The sequence below is a fragment of the Amphibalanus amphitrite genome, unplaced genomic scaffold, assembly GCF_019059575.1.
Source record: "Amphibalanus amphitrite isolate SeventyFive unplaced genomic scaffold, NRLGWU_Aamphi_draft 000625F_arrow, whole genome shotgun sequence".
In the NCBI taxonomy this organism is placed as follows: Eukaryota; Metazoa; Arthropoda; class Thecostraca; order Balanomorpha; family Balanidae; genus Amphibalanus; species Amphibalanus amphitrite.
Window position 1 is genome coordinate 290,147 of NW_024882119.1, and position 23,075 is coordinate 313,221.

Here is a 23,075-nt window from a genome sequence, read left to right on the forward strand (position 1 = left end):
TGGTTCCAAAAGGCAGGTGTGTCGGGAAAAATTAGTGACATTTTTTTGTGAGTGAAGTGAATGCTGGGTGATATTCTCGGATGTCTTTTGCAGATAAATCTATATTCGATTTACTCGTAGGGTAGCCGTCGAGCCGATGACGGCTTTTGTAGACAAAGCTTTAGTCTATTGATCCAGCATTGACAATTTGATTGTTATGATTGCTGTCAGACATGTATGAATGAGCGAATCGGCAGAGTTTTAGATATCTTGCAAGTTGCAAGTTCGCCAGGTTATATGGGTTTATGCCTGAAAATACGCTGAATGAATGCATGGACTTTGTCATGTCGCACAATGATGATAAACAGAAGGGTTGCCGGGTAACGACTGAGATCTGTCATCTGTCACGTCAACTGAACCGTTTAAATTGGGTACACGAGTGTAAAAATCTTGCTGCAAATGCTCGCACGAGTTTGTGTCATAACCAGCCATCGTGGATTTCCTCGGCAATGTGGGATAAAGGTGACCTTCCAGCTCGGAGCAGGGCAAGAGGCGTGGAGGAGAAGTATTTGACTATCTTGAGAATGGAAACAATTGAACGGAGGCACTTCTGGATCCGTCTATACCTAAGCCCAGGAAAATCCTGCAGAGGCCAGCTGGTTATTGCTTTCAGGAAACCTGCAACTACCAGCCACTGTATCCGGTTTTCCGGCAACGTATTGAAAAGTGAAATATCGGATGTGAATTGTCGAATTGCATGCCTGCCTAAAACTGAACGAGAACCTAAGGAAATATCAAACCTTCGGGGGCCGAATTGGCCTCTTCCGACGCTAACACGCTGGATGATCGGACGAATCAAACTGAAAGTGGCTCAAACGCTTTCACATCGTCCCACCAGGCGGCAGGCTGAACTGAACTGAGGATTCTGATGAAAAAGGTGCAAATTTTCCGTGGACTTATCGCCTCACCGACAGCCTAGCCTACCTTCCCGATGTCCTGCGCACGCCCCTGGGCCCTGCGCGCCGTCTCGGGCGGCTACTGACGTCACCAACCTCACCGTTCGACCAGTCGGTCGGGAATTGGCGGCGCCTGTAGAGCATGACCTGACATCTAGCGGAGAGTATTGAAGTAACAGCGACAGGGCTGACCTCTGATGGGAGTTGTTGGAAGATTGCAGCATAGCTTTGGCTGAGGCCTGAAGGGTCAGGGTAGGGTCAGGTCAGGGTTGGGGGCTGGCCTGGCTGGGGGGGCTATTAGCCAGTTCGCATTGGAATGTATAGTGGATGTTAAATGCTGATTTGCAAATGTGTCTCAGTAAAATGTCCCTCATAAATAATAAAAAAAACTAGGCATGACAAACGTGCATTTAGGTTTTAGGCACACTGGTGGTCGGTGGATCCATGGGGGCTAAGGTCTGGGACAACCGTCTTTGCCGTCGGCGTCCTCAGAAGTCAGAATACGCCCATTTGACTCTCATCTCATCCTTGCTGACGGTACAGCAAAACAATAAAAAACACACCTGGGAAATGCCTTTTGGCTCATCATATCACAACAAATATGGCTTCAAGCAGCTAGGCGCCGGTCATGAGCATCGAGCATAGTAGCAGCGCCGAGACGATTCCACGCCACCGGACGGTACGGTGCTGCCATCTATGGGGAGGTACCGCAGTCAGCTGAGTGGGGCGGAGTGGTGACCTTGGTCGACACAGGCCGGCCGGCAGTCTCGATCGAGCGCTGCCGTAGGAGGGCCGCCCGCTCCCTGACGACATGACCGACACACACGCTGTTGAGGTGAGACGCGGGCTGGCTGTGGGCTGCACGAGGGGAGGTTAACGGTGGGGAGTGGGAGCGCGATTTCGTCTGTCGTATCGCATGACATTCGCTTTATTTAGAGGGGAGGGGTTTTTTTGCTAGCGCTCTGCAGTATATTTGTGTTGGAGAAATATCGGTGCGTGGCGTTACGAAATTCGGCAAAGCTTACAACATCGTATTTCATCCCGACTATTTGATCCCGAATCGAATCAACATCATCAACAATCAACGATCGAATCAACATCGTATTTGATCCCGGACCGATAAGGGTCAGGTGCGGCTTATGGCCATCGGTAACTCGTACGGTCATGCTAGCCGTTAGGGTCACAAGCGGTTTTTCGCCAATAAATTTTGATCGAGACATGATAGAGCAAAGAATGTGTTCAGCTTAACAATAGGCTACGGATCGATTGGTGTGCAGCATGATGAATGAATGAATCCCAACCAAATCCCAACATAAATCGTAAGGAAATACCCATAGGTACCGAACCAACTTCATAACATGAGGAAATACCGTCTTTTTACCAATTTATCAGCCTCTTACACATAAGTGAGGGCTCATAATACCAACAATATACCAAGTACATTATGATTGAAATACCAAATACCAAGTTGGTATCGGTTTGTTATCGGTATACCAAAAAGTTGGTATCCGATTGACATCTCTAGTCATGACCTTCGGTCAAATTTTCAGATGTACGTACATACTCCTTTATGACGAATTATCATTCTTTCGATGCGCCTCGCCCATAAAACGCTATCCTTTGAAGCGGATGGATGTTATAAAGAAGGTCATTTTTATTAAAGATGCCATTTTATCATTTTTTATCCTGCAGACATTATAATTCCACAGAAATGTCAAGTTCAGGGTTTTCTTCCTTTGTAGGACAAACCGTTCACCTCCGGTCAATCGATTGCGCTTTTTTTGCAGCGCTTTAGCTCTTTTGGTTCATGTTAGTATTTGTTATCCGTTCACGGCCGCCGGGCCGTCCGGCTGGCCGCCGCTGCTGCAGCGAGCAGCGCTGCGGCGCAGTCTACCTGGCGGGCGCTCGGCCGCGCCGCGCGGCGCGGTCGCTGATTGGTGACCCGTAGATCATGTGACCGGCGGTCGATGTGGGGCCGGTGCCGCGGCGGCGGCGCATTCTGGCAGGAGACTCGGGCGGGACCGGAACGTTGTCCGTGTGGTGTGGCTCTCGGAGTCGGACTGATGTGCCGGCTTTTGTCCGCTCGCTCCGCGGCAATGTGGTCAGCGCAATTTACTGCACGCTGAGAATGGGACTGCTGTCCTGTTCGAAGCCCACCAACTAAATTGCGCCGAACAGCCAAAATCTTAAGAGGTGGGATTGCAGTCCTGCCTCTAACATCAACCTCGTTCGGCTACCGGTACCCGACGCCTGGCCATGTTAATATAAGCTATATTAACATGGCAGGCCCCCATTAGGGATTTACTTACATTTCCTCGGCAATTATTTTGCATACAAACGGCCTCACCGTGATTCAAGGAGGCAATTTACGGGTAGCGACTGCGCTCATGTCGCATTCGAGTCACATTGTAATCAAGTCATTGCATTGCACAGTTTTGTTTGTCTGTTTGCTTGACCATATCGTGGCAATAAGACGTGAGGAGCCAAATCCACAGTCTTTTGGTTAGATTTGATTTGGACAAAGGCCAGAGGCGAGAGGGGAATCGAACAGTCGGGCTGAGTTCCTGACATAAGTCCTCCGGGCCGGATCGTCTTTTCTTTCGTTGGGACTTCCGTCTTGGCGATTGGACTGGCTTTCGTTGGGACTTCCGTCTTGGCGATTGGGCTGGCCTTCGTTGGGACTACCGTCTTGGCGATTGGACTGACTTTCGATTCCTACTTTGCTATTATTCTCCTCTCGTGAAATTGAGGTTTTTCCGCTTGATCGGATTGATGTCCGGTTAGATGGTTTTGCTATAATTTGTTTTACATACAGTCCGCTTTATATTTAAAAATTTAAGTTGAATTTTGAAGCCTGTCACATCATGGATGAACTTTTGAGTACGAGAACAAAACTTCGTTCAAAGGCCACGAAACTGTGCAATGAGCTACGAACTTACCGAGAAGGTGATCGTAAAAACTTGGACCCAGACCTACTTGCCCTCAAGCTCCACCATGTTCAGAAGGTGCAGAGCGAGCTGCACAGCACTCAGGCTGAGCTCGACAAGCTAGGGCAGGCAGATGATTCTGGTCACATGCAGACCATGGAGGATGAGGTGTTTCTTGGCTCTCGCCTCCTCACCCGCCTTGAAAGGGCTGAGGAAGCCAAGGAAAGGGCTGAGCCACCGACTGTGTCGGGAAACGCTGATTTTAAGTCTTCCATCTCCGTGAAAATTCCTACTTTTCACGGGGACATTATGAAATGGTCTGAGTTCTGGGAACTATTTGAAATCTCGGTCCACAACAATCCTGGCTTCGCGGATATCCAGAGATTTGTGGTGCTCAAATCGCACCTGGCTGGAGTCGCACTCAAGTGCGTGCAAGGCATTCCCGTCTCAGGTGGCGGGTACGCTGAAGCTGTGTCAGCTCTCAAAGAGCGCTTCAAGCGTGATGACCTGGTTCGAGAGACCTTAATGAGAGACATGTTGAGCATGCCGTCGGTCCCACAAAATGACCTGAAGGCGATGAGATCTCTCGTAGATCATTTGATGGCGCATACTCGCGCGCTGAGTACCCTGGGAGTCAGTTCTGACAGTTTCTCTAGTCTGATGCTGCCGGTCGTGAGAGATAAAATCCCAGAAAGCTGGCGTCTCGAGTGGGCCAGACGAGAGAGCAGCGACTTCTCCGAGTTTCTGGAATTCCTGCAACATGAGATGCGAATCCGAGAATCGGCCAGGGGAGGCAAGGCTAGTGCCGGTTCATCCGACACTCCGATCTCGGCGCCGTCTGCTTTCAGGAGTCTGCACGCCCAAAGCATGGCGAGCCCAGGGAAAGAGCCCGGTGCGCCTGTGTGCGGATGCTGCGGGCGCGGTTCCCACCGGCTGGACCAGTGCACTGAGTTCCAGGAGCTCTCAGTGGAGGCCCGATGGAAGAGCACCAGGGCTTCCAAAGCCTGCTATCAGTGCCTCGGGACGGGTCATGTGGCCGGAGTCTGTCGTGGCGACTCGTGTGCCATCTGCGGCAGAAAGCACCACTCGCTGCTTCACTTTGCGAATGCTGCCCCACATGAGGAGATCGGTGAAGAGAGGCCCGGGCTGTCGCCCGAGGCTCCACCTTTCTACCCTGTGGAGGCCACAACTGAGGGTGGTCAGTCCGATGCCGAAGCTGGTGACTCAGGTTCAAAGAGCCACAAATGTTACAATGCCACAGGCATCTCTGGAAAAGAAACGTTTTTCCTGACGGCATTGGTTGATGTCGAGGGACCGGAAGGCAAGCGAAAGGCACGCCTCCTCATTGATGGAGGTTCAGACGCCTCCTACATCAGAACTTCTTTGGCAGGGGAGCTGGGGCTCCCTGTAACAGGTACGGGCATGTTTGCCTGTTCCGGCTTCCAGGAACGGACGGAAGCAGCCAGACCTTACGAACAAATTGAAGTGACGCTCCGAAGTCGGTGCGGTGGCGATCCCGTGACGTTAAAGATGTGGAGCACGGAGACCTTATGCTCACCCCTCCCAGCCACCTCACCACCCACTGGGCCTTCCGGACTGCCGGATTTGATGGCCGACGATTTTGACGGTGGGGAGGTGGATCTCCTAATCGGCATCGATTATTTGTATCGTGTCGTGTTGTGGAGGCAGATTGAGATCGGAGAGGGTCTGCGGGCCATAGAGACGGTCTTTGGCTACGCACTTCACGGGTACCACGGCAATGATTCGCTGAATCAGCCCGGTCACCAGAATTCCCACTGTCGTCAGCTGAGACAGGTGAGGAGTCTAGCTGAGACCAGGGTCGGCCAGAATGAGGCCGCCATGGAAGTGGACGGCATGCTGCCTGAGCCACGCTGGAACGAGCCAGTGGGCTGTTCCAGTGAAATGACGATGACATTGACGACGGATGAATACTCATCATCCGATCATGGTTCCGCAAAGGCGCGAACCTCGCAGATTTCAGAGCTGCTGAATGCTGAAAAGACTCACCTGTGTGGTGAGCAACATAAAACATTAACAAACAAAGACGGGGAGATGACTCTCTCTGTCAAGGGGTCAAATGATGACCCAGAGCAAAATGGTGTGGGCGGAGCCGGGCTGTCGCCGGGCGAACACAACTCCTGGGCTGTGGCCCGGAGTCAGGGTCTAGAGCCCTCCTCGTCTCCCCATGGGGAGATAGACACATCTGCTGTGAGCGGGATGGGCCGGAGCCGGAGTGCTGTAGCGCCCCGGCGGTCCCGGCGGTGCCCGTCAACGCCGAAACTGGGAGGCTGCCGGCAGCCATCTCCGAAAAGACGACGTCTTCGGAGCCGCTGGAGGAGCCACGGCCCAAGACAGAGGTGGAGCCTGAGCTGGAGGACGCCTGCACCACCGGCAGCACCGCATCACTTCCCAGCGTTCCCACGCCTGTGGAAGAGGAGGAAGAAGAGGACGTAGCCGATGACGCTGGCCTCCGTTCCAGGAGCCCAGGGCCAGCTGCGGGAGGACTGACGAGGCCCGCAACGACAGCCGCAACCAAGTTCGCGTGCGGCCAGTGAAGTGAAGTGTGCCTGCATGTAAATGTGTGCGCGTTTTTGTTGAAAATGTGTTAACTTTAGAGTTCCCACATTTTGGTGGGGAGAAATGTTAGTATTTGTTATCCGTTCACGGCCGCCGGGCCGTCCGGCTGGCCGCCGCTGCTGCAGCGAGCAGCGCTGCGGTGCAGTCTACCTGGCGGGCGCTCGGCCGCGCCGCGCGGCGCGGTCGCTGATTGGTGACCCGTAGATCATGTGACCGGCGGTCGATGTGGGGCCGGTGCCGCGGCGGCGGCGCATTCTGGCAGGAGACTCGGGCGGGACCGGAACGTTGTCCGTGTGGTGTGGCTCTCGGAGTCGGACTGATGTGCCGGCTTTTGTCCGCTCGCTCCGCGGCAATGTGGTCAGCGCAATTTACTGCACGCTGAGAATGGGACTGCTGTCCTGTTCGAAGCCCACCAACTAAATTGCGCCGAACAGCCAAAATCTTAAGAGGTGGGATTGCAGTCCTGCCTCTAACATCAACCTCGTTCGGCTACCGGTACCCGACGCCTGGCCATGTTAATATAAGCTATATTAACATGGCAGGCCCCCATTAGGGATTTACTTACATTTCCTCGGCAATTATTTTGCATACAAACGGCCTCACCGTGATTCAAGGAGGCAATTTACGGGTAGCGACTGCGCTCATGTCGCATTCGAGTCACATTGTAATCAAGTCATTGCATTGCACAGTTTTGTTTGTCTGTTTGCTTGACCATATCGTGACAATAAGACGTGAGGAGCCAAATCCACAGTCTTTTGGTTAGATTTGATTTGGACAAAGGCCAGAGGCGAGAGGGGAATCGAACAGTCGGGCTGAGTTCCTGACAGTTCACGAGTGTGCCGATTTGTAAAAAAATGTCGAAATTTGAAACATTTGAATATTACTGAACCTCTAACGTCCTCACTCCGTCATTGACCTAAGCGAAAAATGATCCTTATACTTCAGAAATAACACGTAGAAAGCGATGAATCGCTGTTATACCAGGATATAAGCTCTTTCCCGCGATTGCCACGTGGGTGACCTGGTCCTGGCGTACCCAGATACACGCCGCGTCAAGTTACCGCGAAGTTACCGCGATACGCTCTGATTTGCGGTGACCAGGCGCAGACGCCGGGTCGTCTGTTTACGTCCTCCAGCGCTAACCCGCCGTCTGCTCCGCTTGTCAAAGCCCAGTCCAGAACACTACCCAAGATGGCCGGGGACACACTGAGGTCGCCGTCTGAGGCAGCGTCCCGCTGTGGTCCGAGGACACGTGCTCTGGGCGCGTGGGACGCGTGCTGGAGACGCCCGGTACGATTCCAGCACCGCCGGAAGTGCTGGAGGGGAACTGTGTCCCAGTGTGATCCCATTGCTGCCCGCTCAGTGCACTGAGCCGCCGCCGGCTGCTCGGGTTCCAGTAGTCGTATCGCACCGCTCGGCTGTTACCAGAGCCGTAACTCCCCCCGGGGGGGCATTCCACGATAGATCGTACCACTTTTTTCCAATTTGACACCCTCATCTCTTGGAATTTGACGAGAATTGGTCTCAGGGGTAATCAGGGGCTCTGAATCCACCTGTAACAATTTCAGGCTTATCAGATAAGTATTTTTTGAGTTATAGTGTATAACATTTTTTGGATCTTGCTTTGCAACGCTAAGTTCGGCGGGCTGTAACTCTAAGACGGATTATTCAAATGCCAAATGTTATATAACATTGAACTGGCAATGAAACAGAGATTAATATGCATTTTTGAAATTTCAAAAAATACGCTATTTTTGATATATGACATATCGAGTTTTCTTACATTTGTATTTTTTGGACTTTGGGACCAAATTTTTTTGAATTTTTATTTCTTTAAAGAAATATTTGGCTCATTGTTAAGAAATATGCAAAAAGTTAGGAAGGTGTTCTTTCTATAAATGTATTTATTTTACGTCACGATAACGGTTTCCAATAGTGATTTCGGGAGGGGAGCTTACAAATGGCGTGGTAAAGCTGCCTAATGACATCACGGGTTACTGAAATTTCAATTGAAGTCTGAGTCATCTGAAAAAAGTGAAAAGAGGGTTCATCCAACCCTCTTTCTTATAAGCGCGAGGGTGAAAAAGGCTGTTTGGTTCTGACATTGTTTTGGACGCCAATGACCATAGCTGTCCGAGATGAAAGTTACAGGACGCATACATGGTGTCCTCCAGAGGTCTCACAACCTGTATATCTGGGAATTTTTTAAGGTTACATGAGGTCAGGTCGGTCACGTGACATCACTGTTATAAATCAATGGGGAAATATAAAAAACCGTTATTTTGGCGCCGAGAATAATCTAAAACTATCTCACGTACATGTTATCGTGATTTCATGCAATCCTTGCAAAGACCGACGCTTCACTTTTGCATTGTTAACCTTGCGTGACGTCATTTATGACGTCATTAGGGTCGTACTAGTTTTTCGTCAATAACTCCCGATCAAATGGAGCTAGAGAGTCGGGAAAGCCACCAATGGACTCGGGAAGACCTTCCGCAGGGGCGCGGGAACTACTTTCCGACTGGGGGGGCACACCATAATAGAGATCAACCTAGGGTACCCCCAAATCTAGTTTTCTCACCGGTTTTAGGCCACTTATTTTTCACCCCTCGGATTTTTCAACAAAAAAAGAAAACACTTGCAAAAAAGTGTGGTATTCCGTCTCAAAGCTGTGGGGGCACCGCCCCCACGGCCCCAGAGTTGGGGGGGCAAGCTGCCCCCACTGCCCCCCCGGCTCCCGCGCCTATGACCTTCCGAATCGAATGATATGCCATATGATACCCTTTGCCCAGCTTCGTGACCTGAGGGGCTCTGACCTGACCTTGACCCGAGGTCAACTACTTAAGTTGACCTCACCCTAGCAAAAAGTATACCATTCGATGCACGTGAGCTAGGCGAACACAATGATGCCAAAATCGCGGCTCTGCGGCCATTTTTTTGCGAAGTTATTTACTAAAGACCGAACCCGTAACTTCAGTCACTTGACCTGACCTCAGACGCTACCGGTTAACCTGAGACCTTAAAATCGGGTACCAATCGCTGCGACTTGTAACGGCACACACGCTCGTTTTTTCCGCGAGGCTCTAGCTCTATTAGAAGCGAAACGGCGTGCTGGGGTCGTATCAACCCCTCCGAAACCCATTTTGTTTGCGGGAAAATGAGGAACTTATAGAAAGAACACCTTTCTAATTTTTTGCATGTCGATTTGCAATGACATGAAGTTAATTTTGAAAAAATAAAAATGTGAAAAATTTTGGTCCCAAAAGTCATTAGAGGCAAATTAAAAAATATTAAGTTTTTTTCTCAACAATGAAATTTTTTCTTTGGAATTTTTAAATAGTAATATTAATTTTTGATTCATCGCAAGCTTAGTGTTGTTTACTTTTTGTTGGTTGCTTAACCCGTTCTTGAGTTATAGGCCATCAAACTCACCGTTACAAACCGAAGTTAAAAAATGTAATGCAATATAACTCAAAAAGTTTTGATCTGAGAAGTCTGATATTTTGCCAGGCGTCTTTGGGGTCTATGATTACCCCTAGGACCGATTTTCATTAAAATCTGAGAGATGAGGGTGACGGGCCTGGTACGATCTATCGTGGAATGCCCCCGGGGCCAGAGTGTTCTATTATTCATGGTGTTCGGGGGTGTGGTGGAAAGAGTCATCAATCAGTTTTTCCTGTCGCAGCCGTCATTCTCCAACGCTGTCGAAGGCCTCTCTTGTGCTTCATTTACTTCCCAAGTGAAAAATTGAAGAATTGTTATTTGGAAGATTCTTCATTGTAATTATAAGTTATAGCACGCTGGCGACGTTTTGTTGAAGCCTATTGCCTTTTGGAACCGGTTACTGGCCGACAACCCAGATAATATTTTATGCCACCGCCGCCAAACACCGTAAATACCTATACTTAGATGCAGCTCCTCCAAAATAAAACACCAGTGACATCAATCATCACTCGTGAAAGATTACATAGTACCTATTCGAACTGCTTCCTCCCTCATGCGTTTCATTGGCTGAGGGCCTGTCTGACTGAGCCAAGTCCGGCTCGTCCGTAACTAACAAGTGGTTTCCCGTTTATCACAAGTCACTTGAAACTTCTCCAGAGTGAGTGTATTTGGTGCTTATTCGACCCATTTCTCCCTGATTCTTCGCTCACTACCGGGCCCTCATTATCTCACGGCATCGACGTGCTGAAGGACGGACACTTGTGTCACATGTTTGGTAACCTCGCTTGCCGCCTGTTTTCAAATGTCGGTGGCTGTCGCTGAGCCAGGACGGTCGGCCGGGACACTTGATTCGCGTGGTCACTGGTCGCTCACTGTCTCTCCCTCCATGTTCCTTGTCTGCGGCCACTGGAGTCGGCGAGACTGGCACATTCATTCATTCATTCATTCATTCATTCATTCATTCATTCATTCATTCATTCATTCATTCATTCATTCATTCATTCATTCATTCATTCATTCATTCATTCATTCATTCATTGATATATTGATTGATTGATTCATTCATTTATTTGCTATTTCATTGATTCATTCATTCACTCATTCATTCATTTGTTCATTCCTTCATTCAGTTATTTCGTGCTATTTCCAAAAGATGACTTTTTCAATCGATCAAGGGTCAAGATTCGATACAAAACAATAAAGGCACTATACCTAATAAAGTACGACGTAAAATGAAGAGTAATTAAAACATAATATCGTTAAAGTAATTAGAAAAGTCCAGATGGTACAAACAACGCTGAAATCAATTTCAATGACGAGTGGGTCATAGTTTCACGAACCCGACAAAGAGTACGGCACTCGCGAGCCTCGCGCTGCATCAAACCCGCAACTCGGCAGGCCTGACTAAACTGAAGCGGAAATTAATCCTCTCAACATGTTACGTAAGACTCGAGTAGCGTTCTCCATTATTTACACTTCTGTGGTGCTTGGAGGGATGCTGTCAGCCCCAGGCAGATTATGTCGCAGCGTTACCAGACCACGTCCCGCCGGCCAGCGAAGGCTGTCCGTGATCTGTGGATGTTGGTAATGACTGTTCTGGTTATGTGACGCACTACAGGCTGACACATGCCCTGCCCGGAGCTGGCACATAACTCGCTCCCTGCCAGCGAGGGAGAGGGCGACTTTACGACTCTAACGGCTAACAACGTGGTAAACGGAATAATTGTTCCTTCCTATCAACTGGTTGTTTCCACTTGATTTTGGTGGTATGATAGCGTGACTTTGTTTATCGTCTTTCTCTGTCCCTTTTTATCAGAAATCAGATGCATATGGCGGTGGCTGTGTGGGCGGTGCCCGTTTGTGTCTGTGTCTGCGTCTGGCTGCGAAAGTCTGTTCTGTTTCACGGGACAAGTGTTATCTGCTGAGTCAGCCCAGATGTCATATCGTGACCAAACTCGCAGTGAATAATTCTAACTACATAGACTAAAGAGACGCCATTCAGGGGTGCCCGAATGGCCGCTGGTCAAAGGTCATGTCTGCTGAAACTGCGGGATCGATATCCAATTATGGCTGATTATCTTGCATGCATATAATTACTGTGTGTATTTGTTGTAACTGAGTACATCCTTGAGTGAATGTAATATGGTCTGTGAATGTGTAATTCAATGGTTTATTTATTGGCGTTGGCTCATCAATAATGTCGCGATTGTCTGGACTACAAGATAAAATTATATAACACTGAACGTATACTCTGTATACAGAGGTCTATGCACTGAATTATTTCAATCGTGCACCATCATATATGGTGTTGTTACAGTTACATATTGTGTTTAATGTCGATACATTATCCAATGTCCATTTAATACAAAACATTTTTTTACCGTATTCCTTTTGCTATCTCAATTGCATCCATCAACTTACACGCACGATAGTTCTATTTTTAGTAAGCTAAGTGTTTTCGCTCAGTTTCACACACTGAGTGACACCGTAACATAGCCACACTATCATCACGGCCCGATAGATAGCAGCAAGCTGTGGGCAAATATTGATAGGCCTATACGGCCGGTGGTAGGACAGCGGCACTCGGGAAGGTGCGAACGGCTCTCGGCAACGCTGGACGTCGAGAAAACAAACTGGCTTTTAACTGTACGGTACGCTTGTGTCATGGTAACGGTTATCTTAGCAACGGCAGTGGCGGTCGCAGGGGGGGGGGCCATCAGGGCCATGGCCCCCCCCCAAAGGCAAATCAGGGGGGGCCATCATATCATTTGGCCCCCCCCAAACAACCGATGGGCCCCCATGGGCGTATGGGGCCCTGGCCCGTATTCGATAGTCACGAGGCTCGAGAAACCCACGCCAGCTATTAACAGCTCCCATACCGGTCTTTGAGGGTCCTACACTCACCTCTGAGGGCCCTTCAGTGGCGGTCAAGCGCCCACATTGACCGCTGAGGACCCACGTTGACCTCTGAGGGCCCTCCACTGGCCTTTAAGGGCCCCTAAACCGGTCTCAGGGGCCCAATCGGCGGCTGAGGGCCTTACACAGGCTCTGGTGGCCTCATTTCTGTCTCAAGACTAGCCTTTAATTGTCTCTGAGGGCCCCGCACTGGATTCTGAAGACCCGATGTCGGCCACTAAGAGCCCGGATCGACCTCTGAGGGCCCCTCTTGGTCTTTGAGGTCCCTCCGCTGGTCTCTGGGGTCCAATGCCGGCCTATGCCGGTCTTTTAGGGCCACACACTGACCTCTAAGGGCCCCATGCTAGCCTATGAGGACCCACATTAGCCTCTGAGGCCCCCCGCACTGGATTCTGAAGACCCAATGCCAGCCTCCCAGGGCCCGCATCGGCCTCTGAGGGCCCATCTTGGCCTTTGAGGGCCCTCCGCTGGCCTCTGGGTTCCAACGCCGGCCCATGCCGGTCTTTTAGGGCCCCACACTGACCTCTGAGGGCCCCATGCTGGCCTGTAAGGACATACATTAGCCTCTATGGGCCCCGCACTGAATTCTGAAGACCTGATACCGGCCTCTAAGGGCCCGCATCGGCCTCTGAGGGCCCATCTTGGCCTTTGAGGGCCCTCTGCTGGCCTCTGGGGTCCAACGCCGGCCCATGCCAGTCTTTCCGGGCCCCATTCTGACCTCTGAGGGCCCCATGCTGGGCTGTAAGGGCGCACATTAGCCTCTGAGGGCCCCGCACTGGATTCTGAACACCCGATGCCGGCCTCTTAGGGCCCGCATCACCTTTGAGGGCCCATCTTTGGCCTTTGAGGCTGGCCTCTGGGGTCCAACGCCGACCCATGCCGGTCTTTAAGGGCCCCACGGCGGCCACGCTAACCTCTGAGGGCCCCATGCTGTCCTGTAAGGACCCACATTAGCATCTGAGTGCCCAAGTCGGTCTCTGATGGTCTCAAACTGCCCTTTGCAGGCCCTGTACTGGTCTCTGAGGGCCCTAAACTGGCCTCTATATGCCCCCAACTGGCCTATGAGGTCTCTACACCGGCCACTGATGGCCGTATTATATTCTATGGGGGCTCAAGACTTACCTTTAGGCGTCACGCATTTGCCTCTGAGGGCCCACATCAGCCTCTGGGGCCCCATCTGGGGCCTTTGAGGCCCTTCGCTGACCCTTGGGTCCAACGCCGGCCTCTGGGGGTCTGACACTGTACTCTAAGGGCCACATTGCAGCCTCTATGCGATAGGTATCGCCGAAGCGTTATCCATGGGCCTATTAGTGTAGGAGCCACGGGTGCAGTGGGTGAAGTTGCACCAACAATAATTATCCAGTGGGTGCAGACAATGTATTCTCTACCCACAATAATCTGGAATAAAACCCATTTTCTCATTAACACTACTTTCGATGCAGCACGACAAATTCAGGATATTTTGCCCACTACTATCCATCTTTCGATGCATTTGCTACTGTGATGGTCTTCAAAACTTACATGTGTGCTCAAGTGAAAAATAAGAAACGGAAGACATGTGATTGAACACGTACCGATGACCCACTGTCAAAAGTTTTAGCACGATATCTTCAAAATGGCTAAGTTAGCCGGTTTTACTTTTTGCGGTAGTCAATTCACAGTTGCGTGAATTATTGACATTACCAATGCTTCCAAATGAACTTACCTTTTCGACATAGTGCACTCTCAAAGCTGGCAATGAGCCTCCGCTCGGGTGCCGCTCTCTACCCCCCCCCCCCCCGCTTCACCGGTCATGGCTAGATTTCTGCACTCATGCACTACGCCCGTGGGCCCCTTTAAGCTAGCACCGGGCCCCCGGGTCAGTGCAGGGGCCCCTTTGCCAAGTTGGCCCCCCCCAAACGCCAAGTCTGCGACCGCCCCTGAGCAACGGAAAGGTGCGTTTTGGTGTACCGTTGTAGCGCTCATTACGTTGGCATTGCCGACTATCCGTCCATATCAACATATATTCGTCACAGCAAATACGGACTATATCGGCTCATGGGAAGCTTCTCTGTCATTGATCTCGTTCAGTATGGTGACATTTTTTTCTGTCGTTTCAGATCGGGGACAGGTGGCAGCCGTTTGACCTCAGCTGCTTCTGCGTCCCTAAGCACTACGAGAATGACCTGGAGCAAGTGCTCATTCCCCACGGCATCATCCAGGACAGGTGACATACTCGTAGACCGTGCGCATATATCTACCTACCTGCCGCATGGCGAGCTGTGCTGCTGCGCCTCTATAATGACGTAGCGTTTACAGAGCTGCACGTTAAGGAGGCAATTCAATGCAGTTTGATGCCGCTTCTGATTATTGGCAATGAGGCGACTTTCAACCAATTTGTTAACATTTTTGTGAGTTTTTTTCTCTGTGTAAACATATAAAACACTGGGTGTTTCGTGTCTTTGGGCTGGTGTTCGACTGAGACATCTTACGGCCTACATAGGTACACTTCGCACTCTACTCAGCATTTTCCCAAAGTGACACTTTTCTTTTGCAGGATCGAGCGGCTTGCGCGCGACATCTTCCAAGAGCTCGGCCAGGGGCCCCTGACGGCGCTATGTGTGCTGAAAGGTGGCTACAAGTTCTTCTCCGACCTCATGGACAAGATCAACCAGCTCAACTGCAACCAGGGACAAAAGTCGATCCCTGTCTCCATCGACTTCATCCGGCTCAAGAGCTATGAGGTAACACCTGGAACGGTTAACGTACTATGGACTGCATGCTAACCATGCACTGCAGTTATGGATTGATATGCTTGTGTTTACATTTGAAAGCAAAATCGCAACTGTGTCCCTATTGGCACGAATATCACGCTCAGCATGTGCCATCAAACACATGGACGCTGAGGCTGCCGTCACGGGGTCAGCGATAACTTGGGGCGCGGGCACGACCACGGGTCAGGGACTCGGGGGTACACTTTCCGACACTTCCAGCAGGACAAGGTCCGCCCTGGATCGGCTTACTACGAGCTGTATAGCTGCATGACTCATTGAACCTGCTGAGGCTGTCGAGTGTCGACGCTAGCGTCTGCATGTGTCGCGCTATTCAAAGAACCGGAGACGCGTTGATAAGAGTTGCACCAGTGCTGCATGACGCAATTCACCTTAACGTGTTAACACTTATTGTTGCGTCATACGCATGTTAGGAAACGATCGTGGTATCTTGGTATATTATGTCTTTTGCTCGCTGTACTAACTTCCAAGCATCTAAATCATGACGGGATGTGATTATGACGCGTATGATGCCCTTCGTGACCCCTGATGACCCCCGATGACCTTCGTGACTCGCATCGTATCTGCGAGACGCTGCTTTTTCGCTTCCAAGCTAACGTCGCAGTGATATCCTGGATGCTTGTGCTGTGGCAAATATTTCTGATGGGTAGGCACAGGTCTCGCGGGTTTTAGCGGTAGGTTTTGCACCTATAAAATTTTAGTGTACTTCAGGCTATATCTTCGTCGTCTTAAGCCTTTAAGTGTTGAAGATGCGATCCACTCGTTGGTTCACAAGCCGGCCATGATCGTTTAAAATTGCTTCATCGTAGATCGATTAGTTTCTGAGATATAACCGGAAATGTAAAAGTGCAAAACGTACCGCTTAATCTCGCGAGAGCCGTACTTAAGTTTCTTCCAGTTTCAGCTTATTGTGCTCTAAAAACTGGTGCAAACCTGCAGTTGTTTATAATGCCTGCTGTAGGACAGATGAAGTTCGTTACTTAATTTCATGCATGGAGTTATATTTGTTCGTTTGCCTTTTCAGAACGACCAATCAAGTGGTCTCATCAAGATAGTGGGAAGCGACAACTTGTCTTCGTTGAAAGGGCGAAACGTCCTTATCGTGGAGGACATTATTGACACCGGCAGGTAACGAGTTTTTTTACTGCTCAGATAGCCCATGGGCTGGAATGCTCACGGTGACTTGTGCTATTACGTCCAGGAATCAGTTGTTATGATACCATTGGCATAGAGCCCGTATACTCGTAGGATAGGAATTGAATGTTTTGCATTGGCTGATTGGAGTTTTCCCCAAAAGTTTCTTCGTTTTCCAAATAGCCATTGGGGTTCGCTTCATACTTATCGTCCTGCAAATAAAAACAAACTTTTAACACGACTTGCATAGTTCTCTTTATGCGGCGAAAGCGTTTCTCCGCCGGTTGATTCAGCGGGCCCCATTGTATCTCCGTTTAGTTAAATCCTGCTGACGTATCCGCACCCTTGTCTTCGCTGCAGGACAATGAAGAAGCTGCTGAACACGTTACAGCAGTACGAGCCCAAGTCTGTGCGCGTGGCCAGCCTACTAGTGAAACGCAGGGAGGACAACAATGGGGACGTCTGCTACATGCCCGAGTGTAAGTGGAGGGGACCTTAGTGAGCTAGTGAAATCGAACGTGACCTGCAGGCCCCTGGCCACCAGAGTGAGGTGGGGAACCTTTGGTAACTTATGTGTATATGGAGGGACCTTGGAGCTGGGAGGATTGCTGGGGTGACATTCGGGTGAAAACGGCGCGGATATGAAATGAGTGTGGCAGGCTGTGTTCCATTTGGCGTGGGTGACTACTGACTATAATAATGGGACGTTTTTCTTAGACTGAAAGCGCTGAATCTGCATGAAATTTTTAAGGAACCGTTTTTGAATTTTTGACCTAATATTCTATTTGTTTTTTGAAGTTATCATGTGAGCTCATTTTCCGAAACACTTGATTTCTAATCGCAGCCAATGCGTGTTAAATGCATGCAACGTTGCGTCCTTTATGCAGTCTCAGTCATAAACTGATTATTAATGACAGCTTTGAAGATTAGATAATGGTATAGGCATTCTTTGGTTGATAGTTGATACGAATAATTTTTCATTGAATCGAGTGACATGTTCCCATCTTCTTACAGATGCGGGTTTTATTGTGCCCGACAAGTTTTTGGTTGGCTATGCGCTGGACTTCAATGAATACTTCAGGGACCTGAACGTGAGTTGAAGTTTCAAACATGAAGGGCGCTATGCAGCAACGATTAATTTTCTTCGAAAGTACAATTTGAACACCTGGTTAAATGTGAAATTTCTAGTGAATGTATGTACTTGTTTGCTTTCATTAGTGTTAATAATGCCATTAATTGTTGTTATTACCATTGTTACTACCAACGCGAAATTTGTATATCCTTTGATCGCCACAGCAATTTGTATATTAGAACCAAATACGAATGCTAATGACGGGCGAATTTCTTAATTCAATTCAAATTATGACTTGTAGGTATTATGCAGTTCTGAGTTCCGTTATCGCGATCCTTGCGTCAAATGGACTAAATTTCTCGAGTTTGAAAATGAAGGCAAAATAAAAAAGCAAGTTAAAAGGCTCATGTGGAATCTTGATCACGATGGGTCTCAATCATTTTCACGTTTTTTTTTTTGGTCCAGCAACTTCTATAATCTGTTTTTCTCGATCATTTGGCTCTTTTTCGTTGCAAAACCACCAACCGGCCTTGATGTCCTTGCTAAACCGTTTTTTTTTTTTGCTTCCAGCATATTTGTGTCATCAGTCAAGCTGGGATGAAGAAGTACCGCAAGTAGCTGCCTTCATTACTTTACTACTCTATACCTGCCGAGTGTGTTCCAGTGGGAGACGACATGAGCAAGCTGAGGACTATTGTGATGTCCAAGTTCCTCTCCGGAGATATTCGGAAGCCTTACCGGGTAGTCCGAAGTCTGAGCGCAGAACCATGGCCTTTGTGACGATCGTGCGGTCTCTGTTGATGTGTATGATGTTCAGGGGCGATCAGAGGACGGGGCGACTTCACAAAACATCTTTTGCTGGCCTGCTTTCGCGACCCCTGCGCCGGGGCACCAAAGCGGTGTCCTATGGACATACAGCAGCGGCTGATGTGGGTGTGGTAAATGTGTTAGTGATTATATCGATTGCATTTTACCTCAGCATCAGAGCACCGTGGCGTTCGAAAACGCCGCGAACATTCCAAACATTACCCCAATCACGGTCGTAGTTCTGTTAAAGAACGCCATTTTAAACGCAGTGAAGACTCCCGTTGACCTTTTTAGTTTTTAGTAACAAGTACAGGCCACTACAATAAATGCGCATCATTTTGTTACTCTGTTTTTGTAACGCGGTTTGAAAGCGGGTAACTGCAAAACCTTGCTATGATATTGCAAGCGTACGCGCAGCCACGGAGTATTAGGCCAGGTGGGGGGGGGGGGGGGGGAGAGCTTTGACCCCTCAGACAATATTTTCCAGTTAACGATCGATGACTCGATGCAATGGGCAGGCAGCGTTCATCACTTATTTCCAGTTGATAACCAGAATCAGGTACATGACTTAACCCGCGCCCCACTGGGGTCTGTGTATAACACGCCCTACTGGGGGGGGGGGGGGGGCTATTCATAGCCCCCCCCTCCTAACTCCGAAACTACTGGGCCGATCGTCAAAATTCAAACGGCGTCTGATAGCCCCGGAAAAACTGTCGAGCGAAACCTAATTTCATTGACCTCGAGGTCACCGATGACGTCACAGGTCAGGTCAAAGTAAAAATTATTAGCACTTTGGCTTGTTCACATTTTGGGCTCTGGCCGCCGTCTTACAAGTCAGATCAAGCTCATTTTTGGTTTCCACACTCGTGAACAGATGTTCTAGATACCTTGAGGGTACCAAACTTGTACTTTGATTTTCAGGTCAGGGTCAGGTCATCACAGGTCACGAAAATATTATATCATGCGTCGGTCACGTGACACATGTTTTATGGTCCATTTAGGCCATAGATTTCGAATTTGATGTCGTGTGTGTCATTCAAGGTCATTTTGAGTCAAAATTAGCTTAGGTCAGGTCACTTTCAGGTCAAAAAAGGTCAAATTTTGAAGTTGAAATTTTTCAACAAAAAAGGTGTCTATTGGATGCAGTTTGAGCTCAGGAACACGATGGTGCCATTTATATTGGTGTACGATGCCAAATACGTACTGAAAAATTGATTTGAAAAATTAATAATTGTGAATTTTTTGCAATAATGCGTATAACTTGGCCATTTTTGAAGATATTTAGCTAAAACTTGCTAGAGTTAGTCATAATCATGCGTTCTGTCACATATATTCCGGTTTTTTCGAAAAGTCAAAAACTTTTTGAAAAAAATATAAAAATATAAATTTTGAATATTATTACATCAAATTTTCGAAATTTTCAAAATTTTGAAAATCCGAGATGGCAGTTTGATAGCGCGGTCAATTCTGAGTCCTTTCATGCAAAGAAATTGGATCTAGCTTAAAAACTGAGCTCTTGGGAGCGATTGCCGTGGTTCAATGTTTTGCGTCGAAATCGGACGAACATGACGTCACTCTGACGTCATTTCCGGCCGACCTATGGTAGCTACGAAGTTCAAATTTTGACACAAGGTGTCAAATTGATGCAGCCGAAGGTACTGACAGTTTGGCGTCGATTCGTCAAGCGGTTTGGAAGTTATTGCAGAAAAACGGGAGGGGGGCTATAAATAGCCCCCCCCCCCAGTGGGGCGCGGGTTAAGACAAAATTTTAATTGTCCTATTGCATATTGTCGAACGTAGTTATTAGGCACCGGCATGTCAACTTGTTGACCCATGTATTCACGGGCGTAGGAACGTCATGAAAAGTGAGTGGGCCACCCTGTCAAGGGGCCTCCTTTTCCAGGGGCCTCCTATTTTCAGGGGCCTCCAACTTTTGCCTCGTCCTGCTGGCTGCTTTCAAGTATGACCTCCAAATCTAGCTTATGAGATCGGGCAGATGTACCCAGGCCCCAGGGGCGTAACCGCTTAAGCGAACAGTGCAGAAAGTCCGCACCATTTTAAAAACTTATTCCCCTCCGATTTTTTTTTTTCAGAATCTATTTGCCGCAAACGGCGCATGACCCCTGAAAACCCTTACACTGAAAACCCTGGGAAACGTCTTCCACGTTTCCCAGGTGCCCCAATTAGCTTCATAGGCGCCCTCTTTAGCATATAAGCGCCTATGTATGGTCATCAGAGACATCCCTATATGTCCCACAGTCGCCCCGTTGTCGCATACAATATGCGCTTATCATAGGCGTCTCTCTTTTATGGACACTTGAAGGCGCCTGTCTTTGCCATGCCGGCGCCCCTGTTTCTTATGAATGCACCCCCAGGCCCCAAGGCATTGATTAATTGCAATTTGCAGACCTCTATTGCATGTGGACGCCCATATATGTAGGCCTCAGAGGCGCCCCTCTTTCGCTTTGAGGCGCCCCTATGGGCTTCATAGGCGCCCCTCTATTGCACATAGGTGCCCTACTGTCTCAGAACCGCTCCCCTTTGGCATGCAGACGCCCATCTTTCGTACGGAAGAGCCGCTGTGGTTCTTAGAGACGGCATGGTGCTCCCAGACGCAGATGGGGCTCTCGGGGTCGACAGTGTGGGACCTTCAGTCGCTGATGGGTGCCCGCCAGATGTGGACCCTCGGAGACGCCGGTATGGGGCCCTCAGAGATGCCGGTATGTGGCCCACATCTGGCGGGTTGTGGCACACATCTCCCACAAAGGCTGAAACAGACTCTTTCCGCGTTCAGGAAATCGCATGCGAGAGCCTATTCAAATACATTATAACTCTTCTCGCATCAATCGCATCCGGGAGGTGCGTGCGATTGATGCGAGCGTGCTTCCATGTATTTGAATAGGCTCTCGCATGCGATTTCCTGACTGCGGAAAGAGTCTGTTTCAGGCATTAGAGACACCGGTGTGGAACCCTCAGATACTTCAGTGTGAAGCCCTTACCATTGCTGGTGTGGAGCTATGAATGCGCTGGCTTAAATCCCTCAGAGGCCGGTACATGGACATCAGAGCTCAGTGAGAGCTTATGTGGTGCCTTCAGTGTGGAGCCGTTAGACATCAACATGGTGCTCTCAGGAGCCGGTGAGTCCTCAGAGTCACCGGTGTGGGGCCTTCAGAGCTCCGAGATACTGGTGTGGGGCCCTCAGAGGTGTCGGTGTGGGTCCTTCAGATGTACCTATAGAGCCTTGAGATTCACAGGTGTGGTGGCCCACAGACTCTGTGTGGAGGTACCGGTGTGGGGCCCCCAGAGCCACCGATATAGGGCCCTTAGAGACACTAGTATGACTCTCAAAGGCGCCGCTGTGTGGCGCTCATAAACACTGGTGTGAAGCCATCACAGGCGGGTGGAGCCGTTAGAGGCCGGAAAGGGCCCTTAGATACCTACAAGGAGCCTTCAGAAGCCGGCGTGGCACCCTTATGGGGATAAGCGTGTCTACTTAGGAGCCCTTGAGGTGCTCTCATGAGCTCTGTGGAGCCCTACCGAGCCGAAATATGGCCACGGCCAGTTGCCGCCGCATGGCTCTTCGGACTATCATTCTCAGGGGCCTCATCTGCCTAGCTTGAATAGACGGGCCTCTCAGACCATCAGTCTCATGGGCCTCCTCTGGCTGGTATAAATAGAAGGGCCTGTTAGACCATCAATCCTAGGGGCCTCCTCTGGTTAGTATAAATAGAAGAGCCTCTCAGACCATTAATCTCAGGGGACTCCTGTGGACAGTATAAATAAAAGGGCCTCTCAGACCATCAGTCTCAGGGGCCTCCCTAGAAAAGTGTAAATGTGGAAAGAGGGCCCCCTCAGATTCATTAGGAGTGGACCTCTCTGACTATCAGTCTCAGGGGCCTCTTGTGGCCAGTATGAATATAAGAGCCTCTCAGACCATCGGTCTCAGGGGCCTCTTCTGACTGGTGTGGATAGAGGGCCCTCCCAGACCACCGGTTTCAGGGGCCTCCAATGGCCAGTTATATGAACAGAAGGGCCTCACAGCCATCAGCCTCGGGGGCCTCTTCTGACTGGTGTGAATATGAGGGCCTCTCATACCATCAGTCTCAGGGGCCTCCTCTGTCTAGTGTGAATATAAGGGCTTCCCAGGCCATCAGTCTCAGGGGACTCTTCTGACTGGTGCCGGATTGAGGGACCTCCCAGAACGAAATTTTGGGGGTCTCCTGTGGCTAGTATGAACAGAAGGGCCTCTCAGTCCATCAGTCTCATGGGCCTCTTCTGCCTGGTGTGATTATAAGGGCCTCTCAGGTCATCAGTCTCAGGGGCCTCCTCTGGCTACAGTGTAGATGGATAGGCCTCACAGACCATCAGTCTCAGGGGCCTCTTCTGACTAATGAGGATAGAGGGGCCTCCTCTGACTCGTGAGGGTAGGGGGCCTCGGCTAGACCGCCAGTGTCAGGGGCCTATTCTGACT

General features: G+C 49.6%; 1 protein-coding gene across 1 annotated transcript; it reads left to right on the forward strand.

The window, feature by feature from the left end:
- Window positions 1–1,527: 1,527 nt before the first annotated feature.
- On the forward strand, window positions 1,528–18,948 carry LOC122363519 (hypoxanthine-guanine phosphoribosyltransferase-like). The gene is made up of 7 exons (XM_043332907.1): window positions 1,528–1,770; window positions 14,920–15,026; window positions 15,357–15,543; window positions 16,616–16,719; window positions 17,086–17,204; window positions 17,740–17,816; window positions 18,368–18,948. The coding sequence occupies exons 1-7, from the start codon at window positions 1,747–1,749 to the stop codon at window positions 18,413–18,415; spliced, it is 666 nt and encodes a 221-aa protein (XP_043188842.1). The 5' UTR covers window positions 1,528–1,746; the 3' UTR covers window positions 18,416–18,948.
- The last annotated feature ends 4,127 nt before the right edge of the window (window positions 18,949–23,075 follow it).